The sequence below is a fragment of the Onychostruthus taczanowskii genome, unplaced genomic scaffold (genome assembly GCF_017590055.1).
Source record: "Onychostruthus taczanowskii isolate IOZ18803 unplaced genomic scaffold, ASM1759005v1 scaffold175, whole genome shotgun sequence".
Taxonomy (NCBI): Eukaryota; Metazoa; Chordata; class Aves; order Passeriformes; family Passeridae; genus Onychostruthus; species Onychostruthus taczanowskii.
In genome coordinates, this window is record NW_024498962.1 from 154,323 (window position 1) to 174,283 (window position 19,961).

Here is a 19,961-nt window from a genome sequence, read left to right on the forward strand (position 1 = left end):
TGTTAATGGAGGAAAGGAGCAGGTTTGAATTCTCCACTGAAAACATGAGAAAATAAAGTGTGTTTTACAAACATGAACTGTAAACTTTAAAACATATCCCGCACTGTTAATAAGGGCAACTTTCCCATGGGTTGAGAACTTCTCAGAACTGAGAATTCTGCCTCTTTTCACAGATGTGGAATGAAATGCCTCAGTTTTAACTTTGCCTGTGCATTGTTTTGAGGAGTTGGGTGGATGAGAATGGCTTTACTGAATAGTGTTTAGGATGAATTAAAAAAAAAAAATTGAAAACAGGACATGGAAATCCTCCTTAATTTTCTAAAATATCTCTGCTCTCCTTGCCATCATGTCCTTCTCTGCAGTGCTGTCTTGTCTATTCTGATCTTTCTGGAAGCATATTCTTCTTACCTCGTGTTCTTAGTGTGTCAGTGCTTCTTCTGTGGGATGGATCAGCTCTTTGGACTGGCACAACAAACTCTTTCCCAAGCTTGCAATGTCAACAAGAAGGAAAAGATACTTTCCTAAACACTTGAATACAGTTCATGTGAAATATTTAAGTGACATGCAGCAGGTCATACTTGTTGGAGGGCAGTTAGTTCAGGGCTGCAGGTCCAGCAACCTCCAAGGAGTTGGCTGGAGGTTATTGTAAAGCCCTAATAGGAGAGAATATGATGGATGTTGCATAATATGTTAGGAGAAAAGAGAGAGGCTGCTGATGTGCAAGATGAAGAGTAAAGTTACGTGAGGCATGTGCAAGAGTGATGGGTTAAGGGGAAGGAGTGCAAAGGCCTGAACAGGGAAACAGAAAAAGTCCCAGGGTGTGGGTGGTGAGGACTGGGGTAAAACCAAATGAGAAAAGAAGCACGGAAATAGAAACATACAAGTCAAGCTGTCTGAAAAAAGTAAAGGAAGATGGGTGAGCCAGCACCAGAAGACAACCTGTTGTGAACCTAATGAACAACAGCAGCAAAGGCATTGGGACAGGCATCAGATGAGGCAAGAAGAGTGGGAAGCAACCAGTGGAACAGGCTCAGGCTGTCAGAGGGTATTCCCCCATCCCTCAAGTGACAAGAAAACAGGTTACAGTCTTCTTCTGGAACATGAAATTTTCACAGTGCAGTGGCTCAGAGCTGTTCCCTAGACCTGGAGCAGCCAGCCCTGCTGTACCCAACATGAGGAAAAGAATACCTGTATTCTGTATAGGACAACTGGAAAAGTTATTTATCTTCATTAACAACTAAATTAGCAGGAGATACATCCTTTAGAGTGAGGTTATTGAGGTGAAATTTGCTTTAACTCTGATGACCAAACAGACTGTAATACCTAATCGATTTTGCAAACAGATGTTTGTGGAACGTGGCTCTTGTGCAGACTACAAGCCGCAGGAAATTATCTTGGGTTCAAAACAATGCAGTGGGTATGTGTTTGTTGAAAGTAAATTAAAAGGAAAAAAAAAAAAGGAGGGGAAAACACTGCTTGTAATCTTATTTACAGAGTGTCTAAGGCAATGGAGCCCAAGAACCACTGTTCCGGCTTCTGCTCCTGTTAATGCATGGCTCATCGTGATTTAGAAAAGGAGCTGTAACTGAGAAAAAAACACCAGTAAATTTTACAATTTACCCCAGCTGGCAAACCCTTTAAGTATGTGTTTAAATGGCAACACAGGATTAATCCTATTGATTGTAATGGGGTTAACTATGTATGGACAGCACAGTGATGTTTATAGCCTCAACTGAACTGCAAGAAATGAGACTCTAAACTATTTATTAAAAACTCACTTTGGTTGCGCCTTTATGTACCAAAGATTTTTCAGACTCTGTCATCTAACGTAGATTTCCCTCAAGAACAGATAACACTCTAACCACAACAATTCTGCTCCTCAGTGACCCCTCCATTTCCTCATCTTTTCTCCTGCCACTGTGGTAAAAGATGTAGGAATATTTGTGTGGTTTTGGTTTTTTGGGTTTTTTTTTTCTGGCCGGTACATGGGGAGCCCGCGTCACTGGCCCGACGGTCGCCTTCGGACCAGAGCTTTTTTGCAGCCCCGAGCCGCCGCCCTGCACCTAGACACGGCCGGGACCACCGGGGGACCATTCCGTCTGTCCAGGCAGCGCCGTTATCCCTCATTCCCGGGGGCTCCTCGGCATCCAGCATCTCCCGCCCACCCCCGCCGCCGGTACGGCCACCCGCCGGGACATGAGGAGCGCCTGCTCGGCTGCCCGCCGTGGCGTTTCCCCCGCGGGCTGCTGAGGCAGACGGGACGGGGGCAGCCGGCAGCTTACGCGGCCCAAGGCTGCCGCGCCCCGCTACCCGCCGGCCCCGCTCCTCGCACGGGGCCGGTATCCCCGGGCCGCCCGCCCCGCCGGAGCAGCCCTTGGCAGAGAGGCTTTCCCGGGACGGGGGGGAACCCGACTCCCCTGGCCCGGCTCGTCCCGCCCTCGGGCGCGCTCACTCCCCCGCCCCGTAAGTAGCGGCGGCCGCGGCCGTCGGGGCGCAGAGCGGCGGGGATGGGGACCCGCGGCGGGGGGCTGTACGTGGGGCGCAGGGCGGCGGCCGCGGGGGCCGCGCTGCTGCTGGCGCTGCTGGTCGCGCTCCTGGCGCTCGCCGCTCTCTACCCCTCGCCCCGCGCCCCCGGCCCCGCCGCCCCTCCGCCGCCCGCTCCTGCTGCCGGCTCCGTTCGCCGCCTGCCCCGCCACCTCCTGCCGCTCCACTACGACCTGGAGCTGTGGCCGCGGGTGCGGCCGGGCCAGGCCGGGCCTTTCGCGTTCACCGGGCAGGTGAACATCACGGTGCGCTGCCTGCAGGACACGGACACGGCGGTGCTGCACAGCGCCGGGCTGCGGAGCCGCGGGGCCGCCGCCGTGCGCGGGCCCCTGTCCGAGCCGGGCGCCGCCGTGGAGGTGGCAGGGCTGCGGCAGGAGGAGGCGGCCGAGGTGGCGGTGCTGGAGCTCGGCGGCAGGCTCCGCGCCGGGAGCCGCTACGTGCTGCAGCTGGGCTTCCAGGGCCGGCTGGAGGAGGACCTCGACGGGCTCTTCCTCACTCGCTACACCGACCGGGGGCAGAGCAGGTAGGCGGCGGCGGCCGCTGCGGGGAACCCGAGCCCCCGCGCCGACGGCAGCGGCCGTGCTGCGGCCTCGGGTCGGGGCCGCCCGTGCCGGGAGGCTGCAGGGGCTGGCACCGCGCCGCGCGGAGCCGCTCGCTGCCGGGAGCGGGAGCGGGAGCGGGGCCTGACCGCTCCGCACGGCGTGAGCTCCTGCCACGGAGCGCATCCCGGGCTCCGCGGGAGGTGCCGCAAACCCGCGCGGTGCCCAGGCTGCCGCTCCGCGCTGCCGAGAGCATCGGCCAGGCTGCCCTGGCTCTCCGTCGGCAGGTCACTTCACCTGCAGCACCGGCTGGACAACTTCTGGTCTCTCCGTGCCTTTGCCTGCAGCCAGGGGGTCAGACAGTACCTATGCCCAGTGCCCGGGAGATGGAGCCCGTCTCAGAACCTTCATCCCGGCCCCACACATGTCCGTGTAGCGCTGACAACTCCCCACCTCCTCAGCCTGTGTCTGTGGGGAGCATGTCTTTCTTTATCAAGAACCCGGGATTCTGGCTGTGTGTTTGGGCATGAGTTTAGAGACGCTGACCACAGGCAATTTCAAAAGCATGGTGGAGTGGGATGGGTGGCTGCTTCAAACAGCTGTGCCTTCCTTGTAGGTGCTATTGCACATGAACTTGTTCAGCTGTCACCAGACAATCCGTTATTTGCATTGTGGATGCTATCAGACTGCTTTCCTACTCTTTTGATCTGCCAAATCAGTGCTGGGACAGTGTAAGCTTATTAGGCAGTTAATCATCTAAAACATTTTCACCCTCAAAATAATATTTTTCGTTTTCTTTTCCTTTTTCATTTCTGGATGTGAAACCTGATAAAGAGAAGGGGAATTTAAGATTAGAATTTAAGTACTTCCACTGGAAGACAAGTTTCTCAAAATAAGGGTTTGAAGAAGAAGCAGATGAATTACTGGCTTTAAAGTTATCTCTTTTTTAATAATCAAAGATGTTGTGATTTCCTGGGCAAACACCAAGTCAAAATGAAAATTCGAGTATTCTTGGCTCTTGTCTATGAGTCCACTAAAATAAATTCTGTCTTAGCAGTTCATAGGCTTCTTGTTTGAGCAGGCAAAATGCAGACACAAGATCTATACATTCAAGTCTCTGTTGAGGTTGCTCTGTAGTAGCAGTAACATGAAATCACAAAATGGATAGTTCTTACTGACATGGGGGAGGACTGTGCGGCTCTTCTGAACAAGCTGGCGTTTCAGCTGCCAGCTCTTGTGTAAATCTTGATACCATTGTCTGCCACATCTGGAAAATGCAGCTTATACAATACAGGCCTTTTTTTTTTCTTTTTTTCTTTTTGTCTTTTTGAAGAAAAAGGTGATGATTTGGTAAGCCTTAGAGAAAAGTGCAGTATGACAAGTATTTGAGGAAGCACATTCTGTTTTTCTTTAATTGCTATTTCTTCATTCACTGATTGTTGTTCACGGGATTATTTGTGTAATTTAAGGAAAGAAAAATCTAGAATTTTTTTTATTTATATAGTTTTATAAAAATCCAAATTAGAAAGAAACAAGTACTTAATTACTTAATTCTGTGCCATTGATATACTCTGATGCAATATTAATTCAATGAAGTCCTATCTAAGTGATGCCTAAAGATTTTTGGGTTTTAAGTATTTTTCATATATTTGTAGATTTTTAGACCATTTATATGTGGTTATAGAGATCCTGGTATTTTCTCTACTCTTTCTCTTACATTTTAGAGGAATAAGCTAACCTTCTAATACATCCTGAAATGCTGTTTAATCTTATTGTCAAGTAGAGGACCTACAAGAAGAACATTTCTTTTTTTTCCCAGTCAGAATCTGAGAAGCCATAACAAGAAGCGGGGCAAAGAAGCCCTGGACCGACACCAATGGGAGAGTACCCAGGGGAAAAATTACCTTTCCAACTGCTCTTCTAATTTGACAATGTTTATTATGTCCATATGATATGACAACAAATATAATAATTTATTAAACTTATAAAAATTGTAGAAATCTGATACTGGCAAGCCCACAGGCCATAACTGTGGAGGCACCTGGAAGCTTCCAATAAAAAACTGCATTTTTATCTTATCGTCGTAATACTGTTGCAAGTAGTGAGAAGGCAACGTAAGAAACACTGAATTAGATGCTGATTTTCTTTTGATTCAGGCTGTATAAAATTCAGAGTATCTGAGAAAAAAAAAATTAGCTGTCATCAGCCTTGCTGGAACAGTAGAAAATAAGAATAAAAGTTTTAAAATCATTCAAATAATGTGTGTAATTAAGTTTCCAGTTGTTTAGAGAGTTTGTGACCAATTCTCCTTTTCATTCTTAGCTCATCACAAAGCACTATTGAAATGTGAGATTGCAGTCTGGTTAGAAAGATGGCAGTGGTTTTTTGACAATGGAATAAATCAAAGAAAATCCACTGAGTGCAGATGTAATGTATTGATTTTTTATTTGTACCTGCACACATAACTGATATTATTGAATGATTTTGCTCTTTTATTTTCTTTTTTTTTTTTTTTTCTTTAAAAAAGGTTTTCTCTGAATCAAGGATATGCAATAGTATCTTGTTATTTTTCCTTCACTAAGATTTAGGTCATCACTTTACCAGCCGTTTCTTAACCTGATGGGTTCCAAAAACACTGAAGGGGTTGGAGGAGATACATTTTGAGTGATTTGTAAGGTCTGTCAAGGTATTAATGATGTAAAAAAGTTCTAATTCATTAGAATTACATAGATGAGGAGTGATATAAAAACTTCCAGTGCCCTTCAGCTGTCAGTACAAAGCCAGTCACTGTTCTGCAAGGAAACTTCCCCCTCCAGCAGACTGTCCCCTAATTTTTCTAAAGTGACTCGTACCAGTCCTCAGCAGACCCTGGGTCAGTTTCCTGCAGAGGCTTTCTGACCTCAGTCCCTCACTGAAACCAGTAGCTGTAATAGGAAATGTGATGTCTGTCTGCAGTCATGCAGTCCTGTATTTGTCTCTATGTGTTACGTAGAATTTTGATCAGCTGTAGCATGCTGGATTAATCTTATTTGCATTCTCAATACAGTATGCTCATTGCCTCCCAAATGGAACCAACATATGCCAGGAGAGTTTACCCATGTTTTGATGAACCTGCCATGAAGGCCACATTTAATATCAGAATTATCCATGACCCAAGCTATGTGGCTCTTTCCAACATGCCTGCTATTGGTAGGTAAACAACAACTTGAAGTATGGTTTTTTCTCCCCCTACTTTACTTTTAAAAAGGGTGCAATTCATCTGAGAAGTTTATGTCATCCAGAAAAGTGTTCTGTTGTCCATTTGCTAGTGTCTTCAAAAGGCACAGAAAATCTATGCCTACGAGCTTAAAAGTTTGGGCACTGTTATTCACAATTAACATCTCTGATGGTAACCATTCTGTTGAACAATTTTATCAGTTGTGGTGTGCTCTCCTCTGCCTGCTGGAGGCTGCACAGTGTTTGATTTCTGGTATTTGCTGCTCCGTTAGTGTGTCTGTCGTACTGTGTGACATCATTTTAAAGCAAAATGGCAGCCCCAGGAATGCAAAGCCTGTATTTGTGACATCAAGGGATTCCTTTAATTCTCAACAGATGTTAAGATATTTATGGCAAACAAAAATATTTTTTTCCAGGCAGAGACATTCTGGCCTCCTGTGAATGTGCAGAATAGGAGCAAGAGGACTGTAAGGCTCTGGAGATGCTCCTTCTGTCCCTTGCTGGGATCTCAAGTGGGATGTCTGTGGAGTATAAGATTCCAAACAAATTTTCTAAATTAGTATTCCTAGAGAAATCCATTTGGTCTCTTGCCTCTTTCTTAAAAACTCTTTTTTGCAGTTCAATACCATGAATCTTTATTTTTCAACTGAATAATTTTCAGCTATTTTCATGGTAAAACCACTACAGCCATAAAAGTAAGTTTTATGACATTTGCGTGGAAACTAAGTCTCTTAGGAATTATAATAGGTGGGATTGCTGTGAGACTCACTGGAAGCATTTTCTACCCCAAAGAATTGTGCCTATGTCCTCCTTACTTAGAGGGAAGGTATCTGATTAAGTATTTAATAATTCTTAGGCAGACCTGACCAATAGTTTGGTCATAACAGGTTGTACGTTTTAGATAGGCAGCATGGGATAAATTGTCCTCAGCTTGCCCACAACTTAAAATTGATGGAGTTTGATATCCTTCCAAGACTTCAGTCAGGAAGCCCAAGAGTAAATTTTTGCTGTTTGCATGGAAGGTCATGGCTCTGGTACGTGTCAGTAGCAACAAGTCTGGCTGCTTTCCTTCTCCCAGAGATATAGTGCAGTTAGTGCAGGAATACACCATACTGAAGAAGGGAGTAAAAAATAAACATGCAGAAAACAGAATTCCTTGTTTATTGTGGAAGAACTTTGGTTTTAATATTTCTTTGACTTTTTTTTTTCTAGATGTATCTGAAGTGAAGGATGAAAATGGAAGCCTGTGGACAGTTACCACATTTAACACTTCACTGAAAATGCCAACTTACTTGACTGCTTTTGTGATTTGTGATTTTGATTATGTCACCAGAACTGAGCGGGGAAATGAGGTACATATGAGGCTGCCTGACACGTTATAGGAATTTACAACAGAAGTTGGCCCTCTGGTGCATCACGTGGTTTGAGGACATCACAGACATTGACTGTGCTAAATACTATTCCCAAACTATCTGCTTATGTTGCAAAACTGCTAACATTTGTCCCATAGATATTTCTGCAGAAAGTTTTCCTTTGGGACAATTAAGTTGTTGTCGTATGCATTGTGTTTGATACAACTGCACAAGTAGGTATGGCCTATGTATATTAAAATATAGGAGGAGATTCTTTGCAGAAAGTACTGGTTATAATTCACGATCTTCTTACTTTCTTAGGTGTCTTAGTTGGAAAACATACCCATTCCTACTGCTGTGACAAACCACTGATGTTCAGTGCCTTGTTCCTCAAGGTCTTTTGAGAGCCATATGGTGACATCAGGAGTAACACTGTGCTCCAAACATTTTGTATACTAGTACATTAACCTTCTATTCCACAGTATGCAAACTTTTTAGCCTCCAAAAGTGACTGTTTTTGGTTTGAAGTTTCTTCATCTGTGAGTATTCCGTATTGTTCTTAGACTAAAATGGCCAAGGCTTGCTGAGAGAAGCTGTAAAACAATGTACTGCATGGGCAGCAGTTGCTTCACTTCCTTTCTTTCATTCAAAGTCAACAGGGAAAAGATGTATCAAGTTTTTCCAAAATAAACAGTAAGTTCAAGCATAAAGCTATTAAAGATAGATTTACTTTATCTCCTTATTAAATGAGAGCATTTCGTGGTTAGTTCGCTCTCATCCTACTGAGGAAAGGTGGGACAATGTAAGTGGAGAGTGCAGAGATTGTCTAAAAAGCACAATGTTGGGTCTTTTTTAAAGGGAAGATTGGATTTGGTAAGTCAGATCTGCCATCTCCTTTGTTGAACTTGTTGCATACTTTCAGCTATGGCTGTGGTGGCTTTTTTTGGGCCTAGTTCTTGGACTGAGTTCTTGGACTGAGGAGTCAGCAGAGGAGAGTATTCAAAAGAGCTGTTTTTCAGAGGGAAAAGGCACCACCTGTGTTCTGTGACATTGAGTGAAGAGGGTATTTCACCCCTAGGTTTTGGACAGAGTTGCTCAGTTTCTGCCTCCACAGTATTTGTGTGAGAATGTTTCTTGTGCCTGTTTTGATGTTTCTGGTAACCTGAAACACTCAAAGCTCATACTAGGATTAGGATTTTAAGATGCTAGTTGTGTTAAGGTTTTGCAAAATTAAGTGGTTGTGTCTTTGAATGTCTTCTGGAGCCTTGGCTGAAAAGAGGGCCTCTGTTGACTGAATATGCTTGATTTTTTTTTTCTTTGTGTATTAAATCCTGATGCATCCCAAGCATGCTCTTGGTGTTTGACTGTGCAGCTTCTTGTGAGATCATGCGTTGCATTCAGGTGCAAGAAATGTGAAGGTTTTGAGCTGCTGGGCACCTGGCAGGGCGTCTCTTGTTCAGAGATACATGGTGGAGGCTACTCCATCACCTTTGGCCAAGCAGCTGCTCTTTTCAGTATGGGGACAAAGTCAATGGGCACAGGAGAGGAAAGATTTCTTGCTGCTGTGGTTTTCATTACTCAGAGGTATGGATGTCATCTGCTCAGATGTCACCTGCTCTCTCCAGCAAAGGGGAGGCCAGTAGTCTCAGAGAAAGTTCAGGAGATATGTGCATATTAGGACTTCAAATGCTCTCTGGGCATCTATTTCTCTCTCTTCAGGAGGACTAAACGCAAGCTTGTCACCCAGACACTCTCACTAGAATACATTGGTTTAAGATGTGTAATTCTAAATAGTTTTACAGAGTTTTCCACTTAAGAAAATAAAAGCTATGATTTAATTTGTTCCTGTAAAGTATAGTTGCAGTTGTAGTTCAAATTTTTGTCCTTTTGAAGTACTGGAACTCTCCGAGATTTTAGCAGGATCAGGGTCTGTGCTGCTCTTTGTTAGGTCCAGTAAAACTTCAGTTAGATTTTTTAAATTAAAAGCTTCATTGCATGGTCTGGTGTGGACAGACAGAATTTTTCCAACAATGACTCACAGAAGAGAAGCAAAGAAGATGAAATGTAAGGGTTGTTTGAAATAATTCTTCCTTGTTTTATTGCAGATACGTATTTGGGCCCGGAAGGAGGCAGTTAAAAATGGGTATGTTGACTATGCTTTAAATATCACAGGACCAATATTTTCATTTCTGGAAGACATACTTAATGTCAGCTACCCTCTGCCAAAGACAGGTGAGAAGACTTATTTTCTGGAATGGATCGTAAATGGCTGCTGATGGTGCAATGTTCACAGAAGCTGTGGGGTTTTTCCCAGGGTTCTCCTTTTACAGCGTACCACATTAATGGAATAAATCCTCTAAACTTTAAATGACTGAATTCTCCTTTCAGTATCATGGCTTTTATTAACCTGTGACTCAACACTCTTACCTTTGCATTCCACCCATTCTTTTAAAGCCTGTTTTCCCAATAAAAGGGGTAGGTTGGACAATAAAGTGGATAGAAAGGTGTAGGTCAGTCACATCAGCTGTCTTCGGGATCATAGCATGAAAGGATGTAGTTCCTATGTGCTCCTAGCAAATCCTAGTAAAATGCTGCTTGTATGTAGCCTGTGTCCCCACAAAGCATTCCTTGCTTTCTTCAGTATCTCCCTGTCTTCCTCTGGGTGTATGTTCCTGCACATTCCTCCACAGAAAAGCTGCCCTGCAGGAAAACATTCTTTCTACTTTAAATGGACATTGAGTAAGTGGGTTCAGCCAAACTTCAGTCAAAAAACCTCAATGACACCATGTAGTTTCACTGTACAGTTTGTTTGCTACTTGTTCTTGGATTCCCAAGGGCTTCAGCATAAATATTATGGGAAAATGGGCAGAATATTGAGAAGACAGCAAACAGTTCTTTTCTAAAATTAATTTTGGACCTGCCAGTGATTTTAGAGGATTGCAGGACTGGGGGAAAGGAATTCCCCTCTTTTCTTGACTGGATAGTTTGTTGATTGGTCAAATCTGTATTTTGGCACTTGAAGAAATAAATTTTAATATGTGTGAATTTATTATCTCCCAGAATATTTCTAGTAACTTGTAGAATTACTCACTACACTTATTTTGGAAAATGCAATATGCTGTCTACACTCTTCAAATTTTCTTGTCTTAATAATCTTACAAGCTAGTCAAGGGTTGTAGATTATTCTGTTTCATGCTTGTGTTCTTGTGTTTAGCAGCAATGTTGATACCTTAATTTATTAGCATAAAACTAGTACACAACAGAAGTAGAGGAACAGTGTTGTAGACTTCCTGCTAGGCAGGATTTCAGTTTCAGAGAGGGCTGTAATACCATCACATTCCCTACTATAAGGTCACACAAAATCCACTGCATTTCCCAGTGTCTTTCTTGGAAGTTTCACTTAAAAAAATGGTAAAATTAGACCAGTCAAGAATGCTTTCTTGTAAAAATGCAAGAGATTTCTATTGCAAACTCCAAATGTGAAATGAAGAACAAGCACATTTAAACCCAGGGGTCTTTAAGGATTTGTCTACACCTGATTTTAGTGCCGTTGTAAGTGAGGTCTCCTGCCCCAAGGCTGGATAAGGGCTGCCTCACCATAAGTGAAACACCTTGCTGTAAGATAGAGACAATAGTCCCAGGTGAGATGCAGCATACCTGTAAAGAGATTCAGCACCATGCTTGCATTAATTGCCTTGCTTTTGGACTGCAGTTTCCTTGTGGTCAGCTGCTTATAAATGTTCTGTACACCTGTTCCAAATTTTGATTTTTGCTGCTGAGTTTAAACAGTATATCTTTCCTTGAGACCCTGATGTTTTGTCTGGCTCTGACATTTGAAGTGGAAAACTAATGCCTGTGCATAAGGCAGAAGGGGCGGGGCAGAGGTGACAGTCTTACTGTGTAAATAAAGAGATGATGTTTCTAAGGCACTTGTCAAACAAGAGTGGAAAAGATACCTCTTCTCACAGAGTTGAGAGAGCAAGACTTCTTTTGTATCAGTTGCTAGGCTGAAGGAAAAGGTAATTATTATCCTACCCAACCACAGGAGAAACCCACAGAGAAAGATTTCTGACAGCCAGCAGTGAACATATATTCTCTTCTAACCTCCATGTTTATTCAGAACATTTTTAGGTAGAAAATACAATACAGATCTAGGCTTTGTGGGAATTAATTATGTGGCTTCCTGAAAAAAAGGCATCATAGGTGAAAAGCATGACAAGAAGAAATTTCAGATCATTTGCAAGTTTTGCTGTAATGCCACAGAGAAGCAGTACCATGTAGTATCCTTCAGTGGGTGCTGAGCTAGTGTGAGCATTAAAATTGTGAGCATTTTATTTATAAAAATGTTTAAGGTAACTTTTTGTGTGTGTGTGTCTGTTTGAATCAATTTAGATCTGGTCGCACTGCCTGATTTTGGAGCAGGTGGTATGGAAAACTGGGGGCTAATGATTTTCCAAGAAGCATCATTGATGAACCTCCCAAGTGATGAATTCACAAGCAGGAAGGCAATGATTGCCTTAATTGTGTCACATGAACTAGGACACCAGGCATGTGGTAAAAAATTCTGTACATGTATTTGCCTATGACATTGTTTCCTCACGGTTGCTGGTGATGCAGTTACTGATTAATTGAACCAAAATAATCACTTAAGAGTAGAGGGTGTGTGTGAACACTAGAGAACTGAAAGCCTATTTGATCATACATTATGCTGATAAAGCTATGTTAAAAGTAGATTCTCTCATCTTACAGACTGCATACTTATTGTTCAGGACTCATTGATAGGAAACTGTTAATGGGATACTTGGTTTTTTTTCTTTCACAGTACTTGAGTGCTGTGAGAGAAGATACTCTAGGGATGTAGGGATGACAGTACTGTCCATACAATAAATGTAGTACTTTGTTAGGACACTCATACTGAGTTCATCAGTAACCTTTTGCAGTGGCAGTGCATGTACATACTGCAAGGGGTATTTGTTTTTCTGTAAGACACAGCCCATAGTTCAATAGAACAAAATTAAGATGAACATACTTTGCACTGGATCTTTGCCCAGCTTTCACAGAGATTTCCGAATTCTTTCTGACTTTATTTGGAATGATAATACAGTTGCACTTCCTTACTGACAATGTTTAATTTCCTGTTATTTGCCAGAGCAACAACTCTTTGCACTTAGTCAGTAAAATTAGCAAAAAAAGCTTACCTTGGCTAGTGCACTTCTACGCCTTTCTGACAAGGTCTGTAACGCTGCAGGCCTTCAGATGAGCAGAGTTTTCATTGTAGGCCAATTAAATAAATGTCAGTGGTTAACTATAATCTATTTTACAATAAACTTGTAGTTCTGTTTTTTAAGAATTAGCAAATAAAATATAAATCCAGAAATTAGCAGTTTTTTGTTAAGTATTAAATGCCAGATATGAGTACACAGTAGCTGTTTTGGAAGACTTGTACTTGCCATGAGAGGGATTTGCTAGTTTTGGAAATGGCTATTTCCCCAGTTTGTTGTATCATTCCTTTGACAATTTCTCTTTGTTAAGAGCATGGAAAGATGATTTTGTAATTGCTTGATAAATGCCCTACTTTTACTCCTAGCCTGGTATGATATTTTAGAAATTTAACTTATATTCAGAAGTCTTTAAAATTATATTTTCTAAAAGAATGACATAATGCATTGAGACTGACCCTCATGGTATGAAATTGTAGATGAAGCAATTTAAAAATTACTGCCCTGAACCTCTGACTTTTTCTAAAGTACATCTTTTTTCTACTGAATTTTCACTACCTGAAGGAACATTCAGCATTTTATTAAATTTACACATAGACATTAAATAAAGTTACTTCAGCCTATTTATGTGTCTTTAACTTGCAAAAGCTGTTTAACCTGCAAAATAAGTGAAAGCAGCATTTCCAAGGAGATTTTGAGATACTTTTTCTTTCAATTTAAGTGGTTTGGAAATCTGGTTACAATGAGCTGGTGGAATGATCTGTGGCTTAACGAGGGCCTGGCATCTTACTTTGAGTACCTGGGAGCTACCTTTGTTGAACCCAAGCTTTCACTGGTAAGTGCCAACGCTCACTAGCCAAGTTCCATCATGTGAAAAGGAAAGGAATTTCCAGGAGGTAGGAGTTAATTAAACAGTGCTATTATAAACTTCACTCCTGGGGAAAGACCAGTAGGTCTTGATTCTTTCCCTGCAGGTCTCCATCTGTGGGGGCACCGTGATGATATCCAGCCCTCTGCAGCTGGTGCAGAGAACAGGTGGACAGCTGGGGTTCTGCAGTGACACCCCAATTTCTCTCCTGGGTCCTGGGTTGTAGCTGGTGGTTCTCCTCCTCACCTGCCACACTCTTTTCTAATTTTCCCAGTCCTGAGGTGTCTTTACTAGGCAGAGATTAGGCTGGGCTATTTTGAGTCTGTTAACCCACTGGGTCCCTGGATATCTGGTTGTAGATAAGACAAATACAATGCACATAGCTAATCCAACAGCAGGGTAGAATTCCTTCCCATTCTGCCCAAATGGGAATAAGCATAAATCCCATAGCATTTAGAAGACTCCATTCATTGTTAAACTGACAGACAGATGGATAGGGGCTGCTAATTGCAGCCATGAAATGAGGTGCACTTGCCCATGCAATCTTAAATTGTGTGGTGCCATCAGCGAAGGAAGGAAGGAAGGAAGGAAGGAAGGAAGGAAGGAAGGAAGGAAGGAAGGAAGGAAGGAAGGAAGGAAGGGCCTTAAGTCTGGGCAGCTACTCCAGGGTGCTTTTTATTTGGGTGAATTGAAACATCAGTTGTCAATTTCCTTTTTGCATTCACCAAATCTCTTAATGACATGTTTGATTGGAAACTAATAAAGGCATGTCAAACAATTTCTGTCAGGAGGATTTCTAGGTCATGAGATATGCCTACCTTTTTTGAACTTCAGCAACAGCTCACTTTATTCTCTGCAATGCAGTGTATTAATACCACTGAATAGTGCAAAGGTCTCAGAATTTTAAATTGGAAATAAATACTTGACTTCTTTTTAATGTAAACGTTAAATTTAGAAGCTTGCCTTTCTGAAAATCAGCAGTTGTCATTTGTGTCCATAAAGTAAATTTTAGTACTGGGCAATAATTCTGTTTGATACATTGCAGTTAGGTAATGTGCCTTGGGAATGCAGAGTTAATCACACAGGTGTGAGAATATAGATCTTTCTTGCACAGTTTTGTAGGTCATAAATGTTCACAGAGTCACAGAATGGCTGAGGTTAGAAGGCGTGTGGAGGTCATCTTGTCCAGCCTCCCTGCCTAAGCAGGGCCACACAAGATCCAATTGCCCAAGACTGTGCCCAGACAGCTTTTGAAGTTCTCCAAGGATGGAGGTTCCATAACCTCTCAAGGCAGCCTGTGGAAATACTCAGTCACTTCACAGTGAACAAGTTGTTCCTGGTGTTCAGAGAGAACCTCCTGTCTTTCAGGAGGTTCTCTCTGAACACCAGGAAGTGTGTTCACAGGCAGTGTGTGCCCATTGCCTCTGCTCCTGTCACTGGGCACCCCTGGAAAAGCCTGGCTCTGTGCTCTGCTCAGCTCCCTTCTGGTACATGCACTGGCGAGATGCCTCTGAGCCCTCTCTTCCTCAGGCTGAGCAGTTCCAGCTCTCTTAGCCTGTTCCTACAGGAGAGGTGCTTCAATCCCTTCCCTGGGCTGTTGAACATGGCAGGTGACAATTACTCCGGAGATATTTTCTGAGGAGCCACTTTCCTTCCCTATTCCTCACAGGGTGACAGCAGCAATGCCACATAGCTAAACTCTGGTACCTTCAGTAGCTTAGGTTTTAGGTTGTTGCTCCGGGTTGCAGCAGAAGAAACAGAGAATTTGGGAGGAAAATGCTGCCATATTAATAACAGAAATAAATTAAATGCAGGCTTTCAGTTTTCACTATTTGTTCATTTCCTGTTTTAATATAGTTGACTTAGTTTTGCCTGAGGATCACACTGTAACTGACTGTCAGGCCTGAGCCCGAGTACTTTGAAGATGTAACATTTTCACTGGTCACTGATGCTGCATGTAGAAAATGTCAGGATCAGGTGTATGGTCCCTTGTTCTTCAGTAGAGAGCTAGGGAGTTGGGGAGCTTGCTTATAGACAAATTATTCATAATAGTGCTAATTCCATACGCCTCATTCTCTCCAGAGAATTAGTAACTTCTGTTCATCTCACATGACAAGATTTGTCTGCTTTTTGCAGGATAAAATCTTTTATGCTCATGTTGTACAACCTGTCTTAAGGGAAGACAGTGAAATAGCTCGATCACTGTCAGAGAGTGAAGACAAGATCAAAGGATCATTTTCTTTAATGTCCCTTTTTGACAACATTACATACAGCAAGGTAAGAAAAAAAGAAAATTTTTCTGGTTTCTTGCAGATTCTAAGCTAATGGTACAAGGTAGGTTTGGGAGGAACTGTTGAACAAAACTAACTTTGTCATTCAAAACATATTTCTGCAGCACACACAAATTTATTGGGTGTTGCAAATCTACTTAGCTATGAAAGAAGAGGTGAAAACATTTTTAATCTCTGTGAAATATGAAGTGTGGGTGTAGACCAGCTAGCATCTCTGGAACATTTGAAAAAATAGTGCAACAGTAATTGCAATAATAATTCATTTTTTCTCATACTTTGTTGTTTTTTTTTTGTACTCTAGGGGGCTTCTATAACCTGGATGCTTTCTGGTTTCCTGACTGAAAAGTTGTTCATCAGAGCACTTACTGTAAGTCTGAAAAACAACCCCTTTCGCCTTGACTTATAGGTTTGAAAATGCCAGTTGTACAAATTGCTTGCCTTGCTAATGGTTTTCATTGAACCTTCATGAATTCTGATGCTTCTCTTTGTTTCCTCCCAGTCCTATCTGAAAGAATTTTCCTTCTCAAATGCTAATCAAGATGATCTGTGGACCCACATCCAGATGGTACTCATTTTATGTCTCTAGTATTCTTTTCCTGCTGTTTGGCACAGTCCAAATTTAAGGCATGAACTGTTTGTAGAAGACTGCATTGGAATGTGCCTATCTGTAGTGCAGTCTTTCTCCTGCATAGTTCTTTCAGCTAATATCTTCTCAAGTGTTTATTTGGCTGCTTTGCTGCACCTGAGACCAGTGGGACTGAGTACAAGGGGTAGAGAGATGAGATAGGAAATCAGGACCAGGCAAAGTTTTGTGTTCCAGAGTAGTTACATAAGCCTACATGAAACTGCATAGCTTATTGTTCTGGAGCTTAGTTTTTGCTAGATCAGAGTGTGTGATGCCTTGGGCTTGATGGTAAAAGATGCTGGTATGTCACAGCAGAGTCTATACTCAGGGCAGTAGCTCAGCATTTTACCCTTCAATGGTTTTGGCAGAGATCTGACTAAGAAAACATATGCTAATATTAGGTTATTTTTTTACAAGTCCAGCTTCCTGGTGCTCTAAAGAAAATTTCTGTTGTGTTTCAGACTCTGTCTTAAGAATGGGAATGCTAGAATTTCAGATACGCAATTCAGATATGTTTTAAGCCAGTGAAGATTGTACCAATTCACACTAGTTTGGACTCCATCTTAATGTCTTTCCCAATTTCTCTTCACAAGTTCAGTTTGTTTATTATGTCACTTAAAAATATTTGTGTTCCATCAGTTCTATTTGAATGAAATTAACTAATCAATTCTTTCATAGCCATAGAGATGTGGTAAGTATATTAACACTAAAAAGGGAAAGTTTGTAGCAGGTTGTAGAATGAAAAATGTCACCTCAGTATTTCATAATTCCTGAAAAAGGCTTATGCCTGTATTATGTCTTTATTAGGATGTCAAAAAGGTTCCTTGGAATTTGTTGCATTGATTTTTTGCATGAGCCAAAGACCAGCAAGCTGCTAAGCATTATTTTCTCTACTACGTTAGAAACAGTCCCAGAGATTCACTGAAGCAATATCAGTAAGTACCTGTTCATCATAAGTATTTCTTATTTCTCTTTCTCTTTCAGGTTGTAGATGCACAGGATGAAGTTCAGTTGCCAGCACCTGTAAAGCAAATAATGGATTCCTGGACATGCCAAAATGGGTTTCCAGTTTTAACATTAAATCTAACTACTGGAACAATCAGACAGGAACAATTTTTTAATAAAAACAATAGAAAGAGTACTGATTCTTACAAGTATGTTTAGCTTGTGTTTTTACTGTATGTTATACCCTGTTTTTTACAGGAAATGCTTCAGTTACAACAACACGTTTTGAGCATCTGATTTTTTAACATGTGTTTTTTTCTTGTGACGAGCAGTCAAGTAAAATCTGTTTGAGATTTTGCTGGACTTTGCGATAGTTCTGCAAATTCTGCTTGTTTTTCCAAAAAGTTGCTTTTCTCTGGAATAATGACTTTTCCAAGTCAGATGTAGGCAATGAGTGTGTTGCAGTGAGGATTTTTGCCTGGCATTTTCTTTCCTCATCCCTCAGGTATACAGACTGGGAACCTGGATGAACCATGCTTTGCTTCTTTCCAGTGCACACATTCCCAGTCTCTTCTGCCTGACAAGGATAGAAGGGTTGCATTTAAGTACTTAAATAAATGACCCCTTTCTCAGAAAGTGCTGATAACTGAACAGTTTTAAGTTCTTGTCAGTGAGCATTTCTAAGTGCCTGGGGCTTTTGAAAACTTACTTAGATAAGTCTGAAAATGATGATAGAAGTAGCTGCCTTTTGTCACCCACTTTGGAAACTCTTGGCTAGGATTTGAGCATTTATGAAGAAGCAATTGATATGAGTTTTGGAGTGCATGGATGAAGCCCATGAGATGAGTTTTCATCAGAGGAAAAAGTGTAAAGGAGAGCAAAATCCAAAGCAGTTTTTTCTTGGAAATTATTGCTGGTAATACAAACAGACAAAAGGAATTTTCACAAGAGCCACAGGGTTTCCTTTGCTCCCAATCTCCAGGAACTGCAAAACATTAATCCATTCAATATTCTTGGTTAGCTCAGATAAGGAATTTCAAGTCACAAGTGTGAAGTCCTGTACAGTTAGCCAGCACAAGTTACCATGTGAATGTAAGAAAGCGCAGGACCCGTATTACAGAATTTTTCAGGCGTTTGAAGCTTTCATCTCTTTTACCAGAAAGGAGTTTTACATTCCCTCAGAAAAGAAATTACAGTTGTTGGAAAGACAGCTGTATTGCTTTTCTGGGACCTTTTTTTGGTAGATGTGCTTCTGAAAAGTAGTTTTAAGGTCTCCATAAATAAGGTGAAGTCTAATAAGTGAGGAGAATAAAATTACTGATTGGAGAAGGAAAGACATCACAGAAAGACAATGGCATTGAAATACCTAGCACTGAACAATATTCTTGATATGACTGACTTTTTAAAGCCCTTTTGGAGAAGGTAAATGCTGATCCAGCAGAAGTACCATTATCTGATGAGGTTGTATGCATCAGAGAGGACAGAAGATAGATGGATATTCTTGTAAGATGGAACTAATCTGCATTGTAGTTTGGCATCAGCTAAGAAGAATTTTTAAATATAAGAATTTTAATTTTAATAATATTCTTTTATTTGTTAAGTAACACCTGGATTGTTCCTATTTCTTGGATGAGAAATGGATCATCACAACCCTTAACCTGGCTAGATAAAAGCAGCAGTAAGTAATGTATTTGTTTGCACATTCTAAAACCAAACTGATAAGAACACTCAAAAAACACTTTTTTAAAAAACACTTTTTAAAAAGAGGATATATTTGAATTGAATAGGGAGATAAATCTTTAATACAGAAATGTCTCTGTTTATCCGTAGCAATGATTTTGTGTTACAAAATAGTGGTAGATTTTCAATTATGTCAATATAATGTTCTTTGTTTAATCAAACTTTAGTGTAAGCTTGAGTTTTTAGTAATACAGTACAACACATTTTATGAGTAGAGATTTCCACAGAAATTATGATTTTATAATATTTTACACAAATCCAAACTTTTAGGTCCTCATGCTTTTGTAATATTCTTCTCCCAGTAGATGTCATTGATGTTAATGACAGCTTTTGAATATAGACAGAATCTAGGCTGTGAAATACCAGAAAATTATCTGCTCGAGTAGTAGACAGAAGACTGGAAAAATTAACACTGTCTGTGGGAAGTGACCCAAATATTGTTGCACGTTAATGTCTGTAACAACAGAAAATTAATGTTTTCAACAAGCATTTAATTTAATTTGTGTATGCAAATTAAATTAAAAATTATCAAAATAATAGGATTTCTAAAGTTTTAAAGCCTTATAATAGATTTTATGGGCATCTCCAAATTACAAAATCAGTTCTTTCTGAATTCAATGCT

The 19,961-nt window shown here is 41.4% G+C and overlaps 2 protein-coding genes across 2 annotated transcripts in view; both read left to right on the plus strand.

Moving 5' to 3' along the window:
- The window catches only part of AP3S1 (adaptor related protein complex 3 subunit sigma 1), a 63,904-nt gene extending 57,653 nt beyond the window's left edge, over positions 1 to 6,251 (plus strand). The window contains exon 7 of the mRNA XM_041400207.1: positions 6,130 to 6,251. The gene's annotated coding sequence lies outside the window, so the exon portion shown is untranslated. The remainder of the gene's footprint in view (positions 1 to 6,129) is intronic.
- LVRN (laeverin) overlaps positions 2,508 to 19,961 on the plus strand; it is a 31,722-nt gene continuing 14,268 nt past the window's right edge. Inside the window, exons 1-11 of the mRNA XM_041400202.1 lie at positions 2,508 to 3,067; positions 6,130 to 6,272; positions 7,512 to 7,651; positions 9,757 to 9,883; positions 12,044 to 12,198; positions 13,592 to 13,705; positions 15,875 to 16,015; positions 16,331 to 16,396; positions 16,529 to 16,594; positions 17,639 to 17,808; positions 19,201 to 19,277. Of these exons, the coding sequence (XP_041256136.1) occupies positions 2,508 to 3,067; positions 6,130 to 6,272; positions 7,512 to 7,651; positions 9,757 to 9,883; positions 12,044 to 12,198; positions 13,592 to 13,705; positions 15,875 to 16,015; positions 16,331 to 16,396; positions 16,529 to 16,594; positions 17,639 to 17,808; positions 19,201 to 19,277 (1,759 nt within the window). The remainder of the gene's footprint in view (positions 3,068 to 6,129; positions 6,273 to 7,511; positions 7,652 to 9,756; positions 9,884 to 12,043; positions 12,199 to 13,591; positions 13,706 to 15,874; positions 16,016 to 16,330; positions 16,397 to 16,528; positions 16,595 to 17,638; positions 17,809 to 19,200; positions 19,278 to 19,961) is intronic.